General features: G+C 37.8%; 1 protein-coding gene across 1 annotated transcript; it reads right to left on the bottom strand.

Moving 5' to 3' along the window:
• Positions 1 to 14,218: 14,218 nt before the first annotated feature.
• Positions 14,219 to 16,648, bottom strand: LOC132053962 (uncharacterized). The gene is made up of 4 exons (XM_059446050.1): positions 15,955 to 16,648; positions 15,675 to 15,808; positions 15,193 to 15,485; positions 14,219 to 14,714 (listed from the first exon to the last, which is right to left on the bottom strand). The coding sequence occupies exons 1-4, from the start codon at positions 16,646 to 16,648 to the stop codon at positions 14,219 to 14,221; spliced, it is 1,617 nt and encodes a 538-aa protein (XP_059302033.1).
• Positions 16,649 to 19,041: the final 2,393 nt, after the last annotated feature.

Here is a 19,041-nt window from a genome sequence, read left to right as displayed (position 1 = left end):
CGGTCGGGTGGTATGGCTCGGCTACGGGGTCGGTTGGGTTCATCGTCTCCTTCCGTAGCTAGACGCCTGCGGAGCGAATGTGCGGCGATCGGCCCGAGCCGCGGCGAGAGGGTGTGGCGGAGCTCCCGGTTCGCGGTCTTTCGAACCGCATTTATGCTCGGCGGTCGGCAAAAGACTCGGAGGCGCCCAACGCGGATCTTTGGTACGTTACCATTCCTTTCTCGAAATATGTTTGTAAAACCGGTTTAGATTTACATTTTTGTGGTATATTCTCTTTTCCGAGTCTTAATGGAATTGGGATAGGACCCATACTGATAGAACCCCTAGTAAGGTTGTATATATATAATAAAAAGGTAAATAGTGCCGACTTAGAAAGCTAATACGGAAAAGGTATAATCCAAAAAAAATGAAAGACCCTCCCTGAATCGAGTAGGACCACTGGCACAAAATTTTCTGAAAATTCGTTAACATTCCAGCTTAGAATTACGTGTAAGCTCGTACGGGGTAGTAGATGCGACCGTAATCGGCGCGGACCCGCCAAAATTTGCTAAAGTCTTGAGGTTAAGCGTCTTAAGCCGGAAACAGTTAGGATGGGTGACCCCGCAGGAAGTGAACTAAAACTTTCTCGGTATAAATATGAGAGACAAATGGGTTAGGCGATGTGGGGGAACCCCGAGGAGTCGAATGTTCGGAGTAACCAAAAGCGAAAAGGATCGGGTGGGCTAAGGCTTAATAGGCGGGAAGAAAAGATGGCATAACAATGTTCGGGGGACAACGATGGTGACGTTTGAGGAGATTTCGAAAGAAGAAGAGACCCCCGGTATTTGAGATATAAAGTTAGTTGAACATTCGAGGACGAATGTTAACGAGGATGTTACGCCTCGCGTTTTGATATGGAAAGATCGAAGTAATTCGGAATAGTAGGAGTTAAGTTCTAAGTGGATTCTACTTAGTGGGCATGTGATGTTTTACGAGGAATTGACGTGGAAATAAAAAGCCTAAGGGCAAAATTGGAATCTTGAAAAAATGGTCTGAAATTACCAAAGTATGGGCTAAGGAAATTTGGCTTGAAATTGACAAAAAAAATAAATAAGAGGCCAATCGATTCGTAAGTGGCGTGATGGCTCGAGGAAAAATATTAAACTCCATGTGACATGGTATGTGACAACTAAATAAAAAAGGGGTAAAGGTTCATTAATTCTCTAGAAATTTCAAGACAAGTTGAAGGAAGGAAAGCGAAAAATTTCAAGAACAACTTGAGGTCGTTCGGCGTTCCAGGTGAAGAAAAAAACCAACCTTCAAAATCTTGATTCCAAAATTATTTTCTTGTGATATTTATACCAAATTCAAGGTCCCACAACGTGATGCGATTATTTCGGAAGATAACCCATTGGTTTCGTTGTTTGAGTAATTTGGTGGAGTGAAGAAACTTGGGAAGGAAGGTCGAATTCATCCTTCTAATTATGTTATGAAGGTTTGTTTGCGTGGTAGTATACGTAAAATGAGTAGAAAATATAGAAATATGGAAGTTTGCGTAGGCGGAAGTGCGTATGTGCATGCTAACGACATATATGTAGTATGGTTATGTTGAATTTTAAGTTGTATTATAGTTGTCGTTAATGTGGAATTCATATTGGAATGAAAGTTGGATGAAAATTTGATAGAGTTGGAAATATGGCATGTTGGCCGTCCAAGGTAGGATGAAATGGAAATGGATTAATGTTGTTTAATATGTTAATTGCGTTGTTGTGATCCTTGCATTGTAAATGTAGGAAAAATGATGTAAGTTTGCATTGAAAGGGAATGTGGGAACTTATGTCGTTTTCTTATGATTTTATGACATTATGGAATTAAGTTGTTAGGGTGCAAATTATGATGATTGTTGATGAACTTAGAAGATAGAAATGTGTTATGAATGTGTATGTTAAAGATTAGAAGAATTGGATAGACTATGGCTTTGGTGGAAAGTGTGTACATTTCGTATATCTTGTGTATATAGTGTAGAAATGATATGAAATGTTTAGAATGGCATTGTAATGATCTTGATTAGTAATGAATGTGAGTATGATGGTGTTGACTTAAAAATTTGAAGTCGGGATGGAAGTTATTGCATTATGTTAAAGAAGACTAGTTGTGTATCGTATTGTGTTGTGTTGTGGTTGTTGATGTTCTTGGTGTTGTTGTTGATCATTTTGAGCCGAGTTGAATCTCGGGATACTATATGTATAGGGGAGATCTTTATTTTTATAGAACAATATTGGTTAGCTTGGAAATTGTAAGTCTCGTAAATAGTGCGGTCGATGTGACCGTTTGCGGTTACAGCGAAACGAAAGTGAATTTGGAAAGGCGTAAGGGAGCGTAAAAGGTATGTAAAGCTACCCAGAGGGATTCTTTCCTTCGTTAGATGTACTAGGCTTGAATTCGGACCTCGGGGATAACTCTACTCTTCGGAATCCACGTCAAATCTCTTATTTCACCCGGTAGAATTGAACTAGTTAGGTCGCCAACGGCCCAGAAAGGTGATCTACACCATAAAACTTGTGAAATGAAATTATCTTAAAATTCTTGTAAGCGGTATTATAAAGTTTAAAATACGCAATTTACGTCGCCACCTCAATTGGCCTAAAGGGTGGGCCCACTATATTATTTTCTACTTTTGTCTTTATGACTTGTCTTCGAACGGCTTTAAAAGAAACGTTTTAACTATAAAGCTTTATCTATTATTGAAAAATTATTTTGAATATTCCGTTAAATGCTATAAATTGTTTTGGATCTTGGAAACGATCTCGGAAGGGATTTATGCATTTTGTAACTCGTAATGACGTCGAATTCACTTATTATGACAAAATTCCGGTTTTCGTTGATTTGATTTGTCACTCGATATGCCTCGTTGAGTCTACGGAAATATATATGTTATTTTTATTGCATTTAGTTTCTCACTACTCCACTCGTGGATGCCAAAATCTTCCTTCAAAGAAGCCGGGCCGGATTTGTTATCAAGCGCTTTCACTGCATTGTTCGCAGGTACCTCGGTGTGAGGGCGGTAGAAGATACATGGGTCGAAGTATGATGTGCCATGTACATATATTACGATATCGATGGTGTGATGTGATGTGCCCACAATATGTTATGATGTGTTCGGAGATATTCTTGCTCGAAGTATGATGTGTTATGGCGCGCAAGGAGACGGGCGCTGTCATAAGTTCGAGTCCATATACGAAACGGTTTTGGCATATGTTTTCTGCGATGCATTATTTATGACTTTTGATATTCATTTTTGATTTCCTATGTACCTTGTTCATTCTCACTTTTCGGTTACGATTTTCGATTTTATTTAGTAAAATTACTTTACATATTCGTACATTCTCACCCGACCCCCTTTCTTCGGGGGGTGCGTTTCGCGCCGCGCGGTCACAAAATTGAATTGCCGATTCGGCAACCTAGGTTAACGCTCGAAACACTTGCCAACAGTGCTCCTTTGTCGAGCCCGTATTTTGGTATAGACTTTTTCATGTTTATGTATTTATACGTCCGGGGTACGACCGGTCATATGGTTATGTTTTTTGTTAATAGAGGTAAACATGTGGTGTGGGTTCGTAAATGCTCGTGAGTGTTGCGTACGATTATGGCAAGTTATGTGTGGTAAACTTATCGGCGTGTGAATATCTCGAAGATTAAATTACTATTTAAACTTACTTTTAATATTTTGCTAAATTAGGATAAGGTACGTATGAGTGCCCAACTAGGGTACGAGTCGCGGCCTACGGAGTTGGGTCGTGACAATAGCCTTTAGTACCATCCATCATTACGTACGAGTTCCATTATATCTTGGCTTAACCTTTGGTGATTATAAAATATGGTATTTTTTCCTTACTTTCCATGCGACGTGCGTTCCCAGGCACTTATCTTTCTTGATAATCACTTAACATCGATACCCATACTCTTTTGTTTTAGTATCTTGTATCTTCTACTTCCGAACTCCTTTCTTCTCCGGTTATGAATCAAAAGTTGCTTTCGTATTCTTGTGGCTTATGGTTCCTTTTAACTTATCGTCCAAAGTAGATTTCGTCGTCGCCCGTCTCAAATATAACTTTGAATTCTTGATGAGCCGTAATGCCATATATTCTATCATACCGGTCATCGGACTTTACGGATCAAGACGTTTAAAATGTTTCTTCCATTATTTCATTAGAAATCTTTTTTCCATAACTTGGGTTTACAATCTTTTTGCCACATCTTTATTCTTACCGGTGTGTTCTTATATCTCATGTGATACTAGTTGAATAGCTCCGGAGTATATTCATAAGCAGTGTAAAGGGTGGAATAAAATCGACACACACACACAATTATCATATGGGACAACTGCCTTAAGAGTTCGAATTTACTTGCGAACATTCTTCCCCTAAAGTTTTCGATTATTTTTCAACTTTCTTTTTAGAACTTATGTTGCCATTATCCCCTTTGACTCATGACCCATATTATCCTTTTGAGTCCTTTGTTCTCATTAAGCACTTGCGGACATATTCGTATTGTATCGAATCTATCTTGACATAAGGTGGTAGCTCATCACACCACTTCTTTTCTGTGCCAATACCGTCATTACGTCAAGCCAACTTCCGTATTCTCTTTGATTCTTTCCTTAATACTTTTATCCTAGTTCATCCATGATCTTATCAGTACATTATTGTCATTTAATCCATGACTCTTCACAAATTATCTTATATTCATATCGTATTGCTAGCAATTTCGCCAATATGTTGTCCTCATCTTACTCTTGACTATAAACCATTTCCTTACATCCTTTTTTCTTAATTGCCACTCATAAAATAATTATTCCTTAATTATCATGCTCACATTCGGTAGTCCTGTGTCATATCATCCTTTAACTTATATCCTTTATTTACTCCAATTCTCTTTCTTAAGTTAAAATCACCACTTACATTCGCGTTCTCTTTCTCTCCTCGATACTTATCTCTATTCTAAGCGCCTACGTTGTCGCTAAATCTATAGCGAAGATTCCGTCATAAATTCTTTATCAAGGTCTTATCTTTACTTAATTTCAACAACTTAAGTCTACCCTACGCATTTTACTTTAGACGTATTCACCACTTGTTAAGCATCGGATAACATTCAGATTTGAGCACGTATCACATTCCATCTTAACTTCTTTCGGTATCTATTCATCGGATTTACTTCCCAAATATTGCAAGAAAATATATCTTTCCTCCACCAAAGGTCATAATTATCATGTACATAGGTTCGGATTACTCATTCCTAAATCGCTTCCTCTCTCTTTTTTTTCTTTTTATCCAATATTTCTTTTCACTCCCCATTGCAAAACATCTTAATCGCTCACTCGTGTTTATTTTCCTCGTTTTGGGGTAACTGGGATATATGGAGGACACTTTGAAGCTTAGGGTTCGCTTTGAAGACAAATGAAGATTAAGTCGAACACCTCAATTTATACCATTTCACAATTCCACAATTTCAATTTATAACATTTCAACATTTGGGACACCGTTTCCGAACACTCTTTCCATATCAATCATAACAATCTTCCTGTGCATACCCATTTCTTATTTAATCCAAAATTCAAGGGGACATCCTTTCTAATCCATCATCTTAAAGCATCGTAGGGATTTCAGATTATTATCTTCCTCGATTCCTTATTCATAAACAAACTCAAAACTCTTCGAGACTTTCATCATAAAAAAAAAAATCCTACTTAATCCCAAACCATGTGCCCTTCTTCGAATTTTTTTTTCATTGTACCATCTTACTATTCACCCTTCCTCATTTAAGGTCGCCTCTTAACTTATACGCTTAAGAACTCGTCATCAACTCTTTTTTTTTTTTCGATCATTCATTATGCCATAATATTTTTCACCCTTTTAAAATGCACAAGAATCTCATGGCTTCTCTTAAATTCTAGGAAAATTTCGACAAAGTTTCGTAATTATCACGGGGTATACGAAACCCGCACGCAGCCCCCGAAATTATATCCAATGCCCTCACGGATCAAATATATATATATATATATATATATAATAAACTACAACAACGCGCATTTAGGTTTCAACGTCGAGTAAAAGTGCGATGTAGTAAAACTTACCTCGTGTGCGGCATCCGCACATCTTTCTTCAACTTCGAGCCATAGCATCTAACTTTTGTTAACCCATTCCCTTAGATTTTCCTCGTCGCAATTACGGGACACTTATCTCTTTACCAAGTCTCTTAACTTCCTTTATCCGCAATCTTACAAGTCAAATTCATCATTGGGTTAAACTATTTGATTCACCCATCTTCGGATAAATATATCTCGATTAGTCATACTATCCTCCCCTTTTTTCAATATAACAATCTCCGTTACTTAATAAATAACCACAAACTTTAACTCATTGTCTAGTCATAATTTCAACTTTTACTCTCTCTTAATATCGACTCCTTACTTCTTCCCTCGAACAAATTAATAACTTTACCCATTATCGCCGACACATTTAACAAATATTTCAGAAGTATACTCATTACATTATAGCATTTCATCAAAACCATAATTTTACCTCCCTTTGTCCCCGCAGAATACATAACCCAAAATAGATACGTCTCATATGAGTACTTAGCCCCATAGCACCCGAATCACTAGTAATCTCTCCAGCAGAAGTCATCTTTCAGCTATAAAACAATCAAGGATTAGTAGAATGAATCTTATTTCTTATAATTTGGTTCTATCGCACGATCTAAGAGATGAAAATAAAGTAACCATCCTAAATGCCCTGTAGCCTCCCAATTATAAATGTGGCGCGCAACACATTCATAAGTGAGACTTTACTAGACACGGCTTGTAGACAACCCTAGGATAGAACTGCTCTGATACCAAGTTTTGTTACACCTCAGAATTTTTTTTGCGTCGTTCATATCGTAAATTGATTAATGTAAGCTCGGGAATGAGACTATCCGTGAAAAACAATGGATTTTTTTTTTGAGTCCATGAAATAATTCCGCGGGTGAACAGTAACACTGTGAACAGTAAAATCGGGAAATTAAAAACCAAAAATCTGATTTTTTTTCGCCATTTTCTATCTCTCTCTAAACCCTCCCAAACCCTCCTAAAAGCTCTCTAAATCTTTCAAGTTGAATTCCTCCAAATCAAACCAAGATTTCATCTTAGGAATTGAAAACTAATTAGGAAAGGATTATAGTATTTGGTGCTTGATGTGTTCGATTATTGAAGCTTGGAGCTAGAATTTTAGTTGAGTTTTCTGGGCAATAAGGTATGTAATATACTCTACTTTTGTTAATTAAGTTATTCATAGGAGAATTCCCTAATTTAAAGTGAAGGGAATTATGTTATGAAGTCATAGATTAGTTGGTTGATATGGTTGCCTTGAGGGCTGTTTGTGATTGGAACTTTGAGAGATTTCTATTTGCTTATATTGCTATATGAGGTTGTTTTTTTGGTTGATGACGTTGTCTTCTTGTGAACTCTTATGGACTTAGCTTGATAGTTGGGCTGTTTTATGTGGTTTTAACGTGTTTTTTGGAGCTGTGTTGATATGGATTGGATCGTATTGACGAGGAGGAGTAGAAAAGTAGAATTTGGTAGCATTTTACGAGGAAATTACGCTACAAAAAGTCCTATAAATTGACGCCCATGAGTTGCTCGATTAAATGTCTAAATGAATATTTCTATAAGCTATGACCTTGGTTTTGATCTTGAATTGTCTGTATTATGTAGGAAATCATTCGTAAGTCGTTTGAGGACTCGAGGAAATGTATACAACTCTATCGACGTGGTATGTAGGACTTTCTATTCTCTTTGTGGCATGACTAGATTTCAAATGACCTTTCATTGAAAAGTTGTTCCGCTAACTTGGGTCAATCGCGTTCCATGATAATTGAGCTGACACATACTCATCTATGTCTTGTACCAAATTATGGTCCACATCTCCTTTTGGCTATCGATTAAAAGACTTTCCATTCAACTTGTGTCGATTATGTCCCAAAATGGTTAAGCTTACCCTTTTCTCATGAATATCTTGTATTGAAGTACCTTTCACATTTCGTAACCCTCTTGTTTATCGAACGAAGAATGACATTAGTTATGGTACTCTTTATATTAAAGTTGAGTTGATTGTACTTCCTTTAATTGAATTAATCCTTATCTTTTTGTCTATTGTTCCAAGGTGATGAACCTCTCGTTGGCACACTCTTTCCGATAAAAGTTGTGTCGATCATATTTCATAAGAGTTTGGCTAACTTTGGCTTCGTGAATAATTCATAACAAGATGTTTCCTTGTACTTTTACTTTTTTGGCCTAATGATCAAATAATGATAAACGTAGCGACAATAATGAAAATCGGAGGGTAACGACGACAAGTCCTCCGACTCTTTCTATGATGTCTTCCGAGGCCGCCTTGCATTGCACTTGTATATATGTATTTATTTTCATTCAACATCTTCTCGAGCCGCGCTATAGTCGAGAAATTACTCACGGGTAGGCACTTATATGTGCACCTAGACATGTTTTTTCTTTATCGACCGTTTTATTGGCGGACAACACTAAAACGAAACACTTGCCAACATGCTTTTTAGGTGAGAGTCGCGCACCTAGATGTATTTCAAGTTTTCTTTACCGAGCCGTGTTATGAGCGGCCGAAAGAGGGTAGGCACGTAGAGAGAGAGAGAGAGAAAGAATTAGAGATGATGTTATGATGATGAGCTAGAAAGAGATCGAGGATTTATTATTGTTATATGATATGATATACATTGGGCTTCGGATCTTAAAGTTGAAAGAAAGGAATGATTTTGCGGGCATGCATTTACATTTATGTCATGATATGGTCGACACACACACACAATCGGTGGCCTCGTTCGAGAACTGTTCGTTCCTAGGACCACAAGCTACACCTCAACCCCAAATGGTTGTCTCTCACATCTTTTCCCAAGTTATTTGTATCTCTTACGCTTATGTTATGTTTAGGGCTTCTACATTTAATATCTTACAAAAATCGACGCACGCGCTATGATCATAATTATGGTGATTGATTATTGTACCTTCAACTAACTCGCAGGATACCAAAAGGATGTTCGCACTCCATTCTAATTTAACCGGTCGTAATATACAATTTCAAGTCACAAAGGTTGCGTGCATATATATAGAGAAAGTATGGCTAGACATTTTTTCGGGTAACGGGAACCACCGAGTCGCGGCTGATGCGTAAAGGGTGCAATGCTAGTAGGCAGTCAAAGAAAGGACTAGATAATAGTATCACCAAATGCCAACTACACAGTCGGGGTCCTATTACCCCCCGGACAAATATTGTGTTTGGCCTCCACGTGCCACGGCCTTCCCTCGACTAGTGTCTTTTAGTTGTGGCCCCGTTGGCCCTTGTAATGCATATATGTGTTATTGGGCCTTTTTTGCTTGCCCATTGTTATGATATACTTCTTACTATTGTTATTCGGCTGCCTCGTCGCATTTTCTATGATTCATGTTACGTATTTTTCCTTTTCTTTCTTCCATTTTTCAGTTTAGATATCGTTTACGGTGGAAAGTTGCAATGTTGGTTCGCTCGGCCCTTTGGGATTGTGTATCCGCCAGGGAGGTTGGGGTGTGACATGTGGCATTGACATTTTGGAGAGGTGGACGCCATGTGGCATGCCACCTCACACCTCCAACCCATTTTACTTCCCCCTCTCACATCCTCACTACCAAGAACATTGAACAACTACAGTACCACAAAGAAAAGAGCTGACAGAACTTGTTTATTAGGTGGAAATCCTCTAGACTGGCAAGAACACATGTACCTGGACTCAATTTAAGCACCAAACCCTTTGTCATGAACATTACAAAGCTTGTCATGAACATTACAAAGCAATAACAATAAAACATACAGCAAAATAAAGCATCAGTTATCTTATCAAACAACAGAGCAAGTCAACCAAGCATTAAAACATTGGAAGTCAGCATTAAGAAATAAGTAGCACGCCTGAAGCATAACATGCTTCATGTCAATGTTTAGAGAACACTAAGGTTTAACTTTCCATTTTACTTAGATTTGTCATTTCTTTATCTTTGAATTGTGTTTTCAGATATCAAAGTTTACGAGTTTTGAGGTCATCAAATTTACTTTTCCATTTTGTTTGGACTTTTCATTTCTTCTTATATCATGTCTTCAGAGATAAAAATTGATGGCTGATGTACACTTTTCCCTTTATTTCCCATGCGAATAAGATGGAGCATAGAGCAAACTCAAAAATTCCACAAGTATCTAAATTTTAGTATCAGATGGTTTAGTCTATCCCTCTTAATATACAAATAACACTAATATTCTGGCATGATTATATGCCAACCTACAAACGTCGCCAGTTAAACCAAAATTACCCCTCCAATGTTCTCAGATTTAAGATTTTACAAGCTCTAGTGAAGGTGGATAACAAATCACTCTCTAGCCTCTCATGACGGTCTAATTAATATGGTGTCAATGTTCTTGGTAGTGAAGATCTGAGGGGAGGAAATAAAAATGGGTTGGAGGTGTGAGGTGGCATGCCACGTTGCATCCACCTCACCAAAATATCAAGGCCATGTGTTCACTTTGGTCAACTTCAACGATAGAGGGGTGTATTTGTGCCCAAAGTATAACAGTAGGGGTATATTTGGACCCAAAGTATAACGAGGGGTATATTTGGCCCTTTTCCGATAGTACAGGGGTATATTTGACCCTTTTCCATTTAAATAATAATATAGATATGCTAAATGAATAAAATAAAAAAATCAAACACTTACATGAAATCACAAAAAGTAAAGGTAGGGAATGAGAAAAAGGAAAGAAAGATAAATAATATGAAAAGAAAAATATATTTTTAAAATAAAAATTAAAGTAATAGAAATAAAAATAAATTTAAAAAGAAAAGAAATTAATAAAACAAAAAAGAAAAAAAACTAAAAAGTAACGCTATAATTACACCCAATTCTCAATCCCCTTTGAGAATTGGAGAGTGCAACTATACGGGGAAATTTCTTATTTACATTCGTCAATTGTATCTTTTTTTTTTTTTTTTTTTTTCTGTCTGTGATTCGTCAATTGTATCACGCTAATAGATTTATGATATATATGTGCACACTAACTTTTACTGTGTTACTTATTTCTTGCTAATTAATAGTAGTGATATATTCTCATGAATTCGTATTAAATAGGGAAAATACATAACCCCCCCCCCCCCAACGTATACTCGGATTAATTATGACGCACCTAATCTTTGCGGGTGACTTATTACCCCCCTGGCCTTATTTTTTCTTTATTTTTGTACCATTTTTTGACTGACGTGGCAAAAAAAAATTGAAGCCCAGTTGTACAGTGGAGAGTGTTGCACACTCTCTGCCACATTGGTGCCCCGCTGCTGCCACGTCACTACCACTTTTCCTTTCTTTTTTTCATTTGATTTTTCTTTTATTAATTATATATTACACTAATTAAGCTCTAATTAACCATTAATTTTGTCTTCTTCATCACTAAACCCTTCTTTTTCTTCTTCTTCTTCTTCTTCTTCTTCTTCTTCTTCTTCTTCTTTTTCATTTCAAGAAATCCATCAACCCATTTTCTTCCTCTATTAACACACACACACACATTCAACCCACTTTCTTCCTCCATTAACAACACATATTCAACCTATTTTCTTCGTCCATTAACACACATACATTCAACCCATTTTCTTCCTCCATTAACACACACATTCAATTTAATCATCAATCATAAAGAGCTTATTTTCACGAAACATTCAACCCATTTTCTTCAACCTATTTTCATCCTCCATTAACATATACAATCAATTTCATCATAAATCGAAATTCAGGGGGCTTCACAACTTGACTCACACTCCTATTTTTTTCTGTTATTATTTTCCATAGCATTCAAACACAAAGGAAAAGAAAACTGCATCCTAGAAATTGCCTTCCCCCCTTACTAATTTTCATGCTCAAATTTTTGTGTTCTACGTGGAGTATTAATTTCTAAGAAATCAAGAATTCGATTTTATTTAGAAAGTTTTTGTTGAAGTTTTTCACTAACCGGAGGAGCCGCCGCCCCCCCCCCCCCCCCCCCACCACCAAAACTGGAGGAGCTGCTACTGCTGCCCCCCCCCCCCCCTCTCCCAACCCGCTCCTCTTGCTCCACCCATTTGAAGAAATTGCCATTGACACCCATTTGAAGAAATTGCCATTTGAAGGACAACCGTGCAATTTCTTCCTTTCGGGCTATGTTCAATCATGGACTGGAATTTAACAACAATGGAAATTGTTGTTGTTAAATTTCATGGAAATTATCCAACCCGCTCTTCTTGCCATTTGTTAAATTTCATGGAAATTCATGGGAATGAAATTTAACAACAATGTAGAAATTGCACGAACTGCCTATGATTTCACGAACTGGGCTTGTTCAATCATGGTGGCGTCGGTGGCAGCGGTGTGGTGGCGGCAGAGTGGCGGCGGCGGCGGTGGCGGGGGTGGTTGAGGAGAAAGAAGAAGAAAGAGAAAAAGGAGAAAGAGGAAGAAAGAGAAAAAAATGGGTTTTTTTAAAAAAAATTAATTTTTATTAAAATATAAAAACTATTTTTACTGTTTTCACTCGTTATTAATTTTTTTTTTGCCACGTCAGCCAAAAAAGGTACAAAAATACAGAAAAAATAAGGCCTGGGGGGTAATAGGTAGCCCACAAAGGTTGGGTGCGTCATAATTAATCCGAGTATACGTTGGGGGGTTTTTTATCTATTTTCCCTAATAAATAAATCATATGGAGAACCATGATTGTTCAGAATTGCCACCAAACTCATAGCTTATCTTAGTTACTGAGTTCATAATTTAAATATTTTTATATATTTGATAAAATAAAAATATAGGACGTATGCAACATGGCTCTTCCGAACCCGTGAGGAATACTCTACCTCCACCCCTAAAATTAATACTCACTCCATCTCATTTTATTTGTCAGACTTTCTTGTTTTATATGTCTGAAAAAGAATATCACTTCTCATATTTAAATAAAAAGTAAAATTTAAACTTCTCATACTTTTAATAAGATAATTTACAGCTACACAAATATCTAGGCTTATTTAGAACATAAATTTTAAATTTTCTTTATGTTTTAGACTTTGTGCTCAAAAGTGGACTTATAATTTGAAATTTGTAGATTCCTACAATGACATTAAATTAATATATAATAATAACTGAATTGACAGATATGTGTGTGTGTGTGTGTGTGTGTGTGTGTGTTGGATCTGAATAAAAAGCAATTGGTTTATGTAAACACATATATTACACGCTAGTCTTGTGAATCGCGTGCTGAACCCGGGCCCCAGATCAATGTAGAAAACTTTATAATAGTTTAATTAGAAAAAAGATAATTTGATATATTGTCAACTAACATAGTTGGAAGTATTTAAAATAATTCCAAACTGATTACAAGAGTAATCGACCATTATGTTTTGCTTCTTCTTCATAATGTTCAAAGAAATCTATTTTTTTTTTGGTAACTAACAATTTTTATTACCCACCAAATGCGCCAATTACAAAATCATAGCCGAGTTTTAACCCAACTGGCTATCTCAAAGTCTGATCACCAGGAAACAAACTAATGAGCAACTTTTACATCACACAGACACAGAAAAAACTCAGAAACTATAGCTATGCAGCAGCTGTGCACATCCAGGGGGGACTCTAACATCACAGACATATGCAACTTCCCTAGCTATGCATTCCACATCTCAAAAAGACTTTTGAAAGACTCTTTGGTTCCTTTCATTCCAAATGGCATGGATGACTTCAGCAAAGACCAGCCTGAATATGCACGCTTGTTGTGATTTGCCCTTGCCAGTTGTAGCAGCCCATGTCACGTAGTGATTCCAGTGAGGTATCAGGCCCCTACTTCATTGTAACCACACCAAGATTCTGGACCACAGTTGCAGAGTAAAGGTACAAGTGACAAAGAGGTGTTCCTTTGATTCATTATGATGTTGACAGAGTGTACACTTTGGCTCCACAACAATACCCTATTTAAGCAGCCTTTCAATAGTAAGTAACATCTTATGTAGATGAACCCACATAATAAAGATGTCTTTTGGCCTAGCAGAGTTGTGGAACATAAGGCACTTCCAAGATACAAGAGGATTCCTACCAAGCAAGAGATAGTACAGTTGCCTGATAATACTCTGCCCTTTGTGAAAATCACCTTGAACTTGAGCGCAGTATCTCTAGCACAAAAGATTTGCCTAACCATCCAGCAGGCCTGACCAGGAATAGGCATTTTCCTAAGCAATTAACCCTTGATATAATAAGAGTGGATCCATTTAATCCAAAGTGAGTCCTTTTTATTGGCCAGATCGCAAAATTTTTACCTATGGTAGCTTTGTTCCATATTTGTAAGTTTGACAGGTTGAGGCCACCAGAGGCTTTAGGCATGCACACTCTATCCCAAGCAATGAGAGACTTCTTTGTGATTTCATTTGCACCAGACCAAATGTAGCTTCTACAATATCCATCAATGAGCTTTGGTACCTTAGCAGGGATAACAAACAGCTGAGCCCAAAATGCTTGAAAACCAAACAGCACAATTTGCACTAATTGTACCCTTCCAGCATAAGATAGTTTCTTGGCAGTCCAAGATGATATTCTAGCAATGATTTTATCTATCAGGGGTTTCCACTGAATAATGAATACTTTCCTAGTAGACAAAGGAATACCAAGGTACTTAAAAGGTAGGGCACCCAATTCAAACCCAAGATGTAGGATAACTATTTGAGTGCCCAAATCCACCCTACCAAAATAGACTGAGCCCTTTTATAAGTTTGCTTGCAAACCAAAGGCCCTAGAGAAATCCAAGAAACAGGCATAAATAGCTTTAACCGACCCCAGATCCCCTTTGGTGAATAGAAGCAAATCATCAGCAAAACTAGGATGTGTAATGCCCAGTTTAGAACACTTAGGATGGTAATGGAACTCTGAGTTGCTTTGTAATCCAGCCGAGCATCTACTAAGATATTCCATACAAATAGCAAAAAGGAAAGGGGATATGGGATCCCCTTGCCTCAAACCTTTAGCAACATCAAAAAGGGCAGTGGGTTCACCATTGATAAGAATGGTATAGTTGACTAACACACTCTACTAGCCAATGGGTAAACTTATTTGGAAAACCAAGCTACTCCAGGATTTGTTGCAAGAAAATCCTCTCAACAGAGTCGTAAGTTTTCTGAAGGTCAATTTTGATCATGCATCTAGATGAGATATGCTTTCTAGAATAAGCTTGAACAAGCTTATGTGCAAGTATGACATTATCCCCTAGATTTCTACCTGGAATAAAGCCAGCTTGTGTAGAGCAAATGATATCTGCCATGATCTTCTGGAGTCTATTAGCAAGGATTTTAGAAATCAACTTATACAGAATGGTGCAACAAGCTATAGGTCTAAAATCCTTAATAGTTTTAGGCCTATCAATCTTAGGAATAAGAGTAATTGTAGTACAATTGATAGCTTTAAACATTTTACTAGTGTGAAAAAACTCTTTGATAGCTTATATCACATTTTGTTGGAGAACAGGTCATGATTTCTTGAAAAATACAACATTGTAGCCATCTATGCCAGGTGCCTTGTCATCTCCTATTGCCTGGAGGCTATCATATATTACCTGGTCAATAACTTGAGCACAGAGATCAAGCTTCTGGTTGTGTGAAATAGTAAGGCCATTCAGCATGTTTCTCTTATTAATAGCAGGTAACACACCAACAGAGGATCCTTTCATGATCTCTATCTTAATCTCCTCTGCATCAACAAGGGCAGTACCATTCAGAGAATAAGTTCAAAAATTTGCTTTTTGTGAGTCCTTTCCTTCAAGATAGCAGAGAAATACTTAGTATTAGAGTCTCCTAACTTTATCCAATGGGCCCTGGACTTCTGCTGGAGGAAACTCTCCTCAATAAAGGACCAATGTTCTAAATTCTGCAGCAAGATTTTCTCTATCACAAGCATTGCATCAGAGTAGGAAGCTACTAAGTTTCTCTGGACTGCAGCAAGCTCTACTCTAGCCACCTCTATCCTTTGGCTGATACCTTTGAACTCCACTTTGTTTAGTTGCTTGAGCTGGGGTTGCAAAGCTTTTAATTTGTTCCAGACAGTTTGCATTTTCCCCTTAGCACCAGGTTGCTTCCAAGTGCCAATAAGAAGTGGCATAAAGAAAGCATGCTCTGCCCAAACATTGAAAAATCTAAAAGGTGTCTTGCCCTTCCAAGTAGAGGAGAACAAAGACAACATCATATGGGAGTGATCCAAAATAAAAGGCAGGCCATATTTTGTTTCCACGTGTCCCCAAGACATCATCCATTCATAATTCCCAAAGGCCCTGTCAATTCTGCTACTGATCCTGTCACTACCTTTTTGTTTATTGGACCAGGTATAATATTCTCCATTCCATGGCAATTTAGATAAAGACAGTGTGTGCATACAGTCTGAAAAATCCTGGATCTCAGCTAAAGTAATAGGGTTACCCATGAGCCTATCATTTGGGTATAGGATAGCATTAAAATCCCCACAAATAAGCCAAGGTTGATTAACACTCTGGGCCAAGTTATGCAAAGGATCCCATAAAGTTCTCCTTCGTTCCATGTTGTTGTAACCATATACCACAGTCACTAAACATACCGATTACCTTTGTAAGTCCCTTAATATGACAGTGAATATATTGTTCTTCTCTACTAATTAGGGCGATTTCCAGCTGAATACTATCCCATAATAGCCAAATTCTACCATTAACCACATATTGGTAGTTTGTCAGCTGCTCCCAGTTATTTGCTAGCATACTAGCTACTTTAGCAGAGTTTGGCTCATTTACTCTAGTTTCAACAATACCATCAAGAGTAATATTATTTGTTCTAATATAATTTCTGAGTTCTTTTTGCTTATGCCTCTTATTTACTCCCCGGATATTCCAAAACAACCAATTCATCTAGCATTGATAGGACCCCCACCCTTATCCTCGTTGGAGGGAAATGCCTCTTTCCTGGAATTTCACTCAGAGGTTGATTATTTCTTTGAGAAGGGCTATTCAAAATTGGAAAGTTGGTTAAATCCAAAGCTAGCCTCTCCTGCACATCAGTCTCATTTTCCTTGTGTGGGGAATTGGTAGGGGACCTTCTCATAATGGACACTAGCCTAACCTCTTGTGGACCTTTGGGGCTGTTTGGATGGCTTTGAGCATTAACCAAAGCTGTCTGTACTGAATAACTCACTTCAGTAGTCTCTAGAGGACTGGTGTCTTTTGGGGCCTGATGGTAACTAGTTTGCTAGGACCAGGTTGTACATCCCCATTTTCAGCTTATGGAGGGGCTGGAGGTAAGGGGCCTTTGTACTGCCACTCTTTGTTGACCTTACCTCCCCTCCTTCTTTGGGGCTTAGCCGGTTGGACTGGAGTTTTAGCTTGAAGGTCACATTTATGCCCTATTTGTAAGCACACATCACAATAAAGAGGCTTCCAGTCAAACTCCACATCTTGCTCAAATTCCCTACCATAAGGGTCAAACACAGTAATCTCAGTTGGCAGCGGTTTAGTAATATTGACATCAATCAACATCCTGGCATATGAGATTCCACTTTGCTTAGTAGTACATTCATCAACGTATATAGGATTCCCAATCGCACTAGCAATCATACTTAGCGATTCAGCATCCTAATAAGCCATAGGGAGATTAGTGAGTTTTACCTATAAAGGAAGCACTGTACGGAACTCAACACTGATATCAAACGTAGCAGTCCATAGTTTTAGAATCAAAGGTTTGTTATTGGTATATAGCCCAGCTAAGAGTACCTCTTGCATAGCATACTCAGTTTGAAACTGTATAACATAATACCCCTCTTCATGATAGTACAAGAAAGGTTCAACAACATCAGTCCAAGTTGAAGTTATGTACTCATACATGGCATTATACCCTGGGGTTTCACCAATGGAATACGCAATTAGGGCACATTTCCACTTACTCTCCTCCCTATCATAAGCTTCTTTATTCAGGCGCACAACTGGTTTCCCGTCAACCAATTGGGGGGGAATATAACTAACAGCAAGTCCATTGGCAACTGACCTATTTTTGTGAAAGAGATTTTTCCATGTTCTAGCCGGTACCGGAGCTACTTGGTCCACATCAACCGCAGGAACATCTTCTGTACTCTGCACATTTGAAGTTGTCCCGACATAGTAGATTGATGGTGGAGCTGACCCATGAGACCCTAGATGGGGGGAGCTCAAATTAAGTCGTTTTTGAGCCGTTGGGGTCATTAAAGCCGACCCAACCTCATTGCTAGTGACGGTCCTCCTTTTCGACCCTGGTGCTATACCATCCTTCGGCGTATTAGCTGTGGATTCAACCCCGTCAGCCACATACACTCGAGTTCCGACGGAGCTACCAAAAGTTGCAATAGGAACCTTCCTCGGCCTTCCACGAGCACGTCCCTGTCCATTCCCCTATTGTACTGGAGCTTTGCCTTTCTTCGTTTGCCTCTAGCCATGGCTGTTCACGACGGCGTACGTTTAGCTAACGTGCGCCGAGAGCCATCGAAGAGAGAGAAAATCCTTTTTTCTTCATATTGAAAAAAGGATCATTTTACTTATCGAAATCTTAGCTAAAAGATAATAAATTTTCTCTCTTATGAAGAAAAAAGGATTTAAGAGTTAGAAAAGATAAATAACAAAAAAGATAAATAACAAAATTAAACTTCAGAATCTTCAAAATTATTAAAAAGGTTAAAAGTTATTAAAAATAGATTAAGGAGCCGATCACTTAGTAGACACAGTTACACCTCTCTCCTTTTTACTCTCCTCTGACGCGCCTCTCCCCCCCCCCACCCCCCCTCCTAATTATTGAATAAACCTTAAAAATTCTTTTTATTTTTATTTTCAAAGATCCTAATATATTAATTCTTGAAAAGCTTTAATACCATAATATACTAAAAGATATTGCACCAGGAAAAACTAAGATTCAATGCAATATTTCAAAAAAAAAAAAAAA

This window comes from Lycium ferocissimum, chromosome 4 (assembly GCF_029784015.1).
Source record: "Lycium ferocissimum isolate CSIRO_LF1 chromosome 4, AGI_CSIRO_Lferr_CH_V1, whole genome shotgun sequence".
Lineage (NCBI taxonomy): Eukaryota > Viridiplantae > Streptophyta > Magnoliopsida > Solanales > Solanaceae > Lycium > Lycium ferocissimum.
The sequence above is the reverse complement of the archived record's forward strand: the minus strand, read 5'-3'. Positions and strand labels throughout refer to the sequence as shown.

Bases quoted from the DNA above. Each gene is read 5' to 3' on its own strand.
- LOC132053962 (XM_059446050.1), bottom strand. From the start codon at position 16,648: ATGGAACGAAGGAGAACTTTATGGGATCCTTTGCATAACTTGGCCCAG. The intron at 15,809-15,954 runs GTTTCCTCCAGC...TTGTTGATGCAG, and splicing joins TTGGTCCTTTATTGAGGAGA to AGGAGATTAAGATAGAGATC. The intron at 15,486-15,674 runs GTAATATATGAT...CTTATTCCTAAG, and splicing joins GTGCTCAAGTTATTGACCAG to ATTGATAGGCCTAAAACTAT.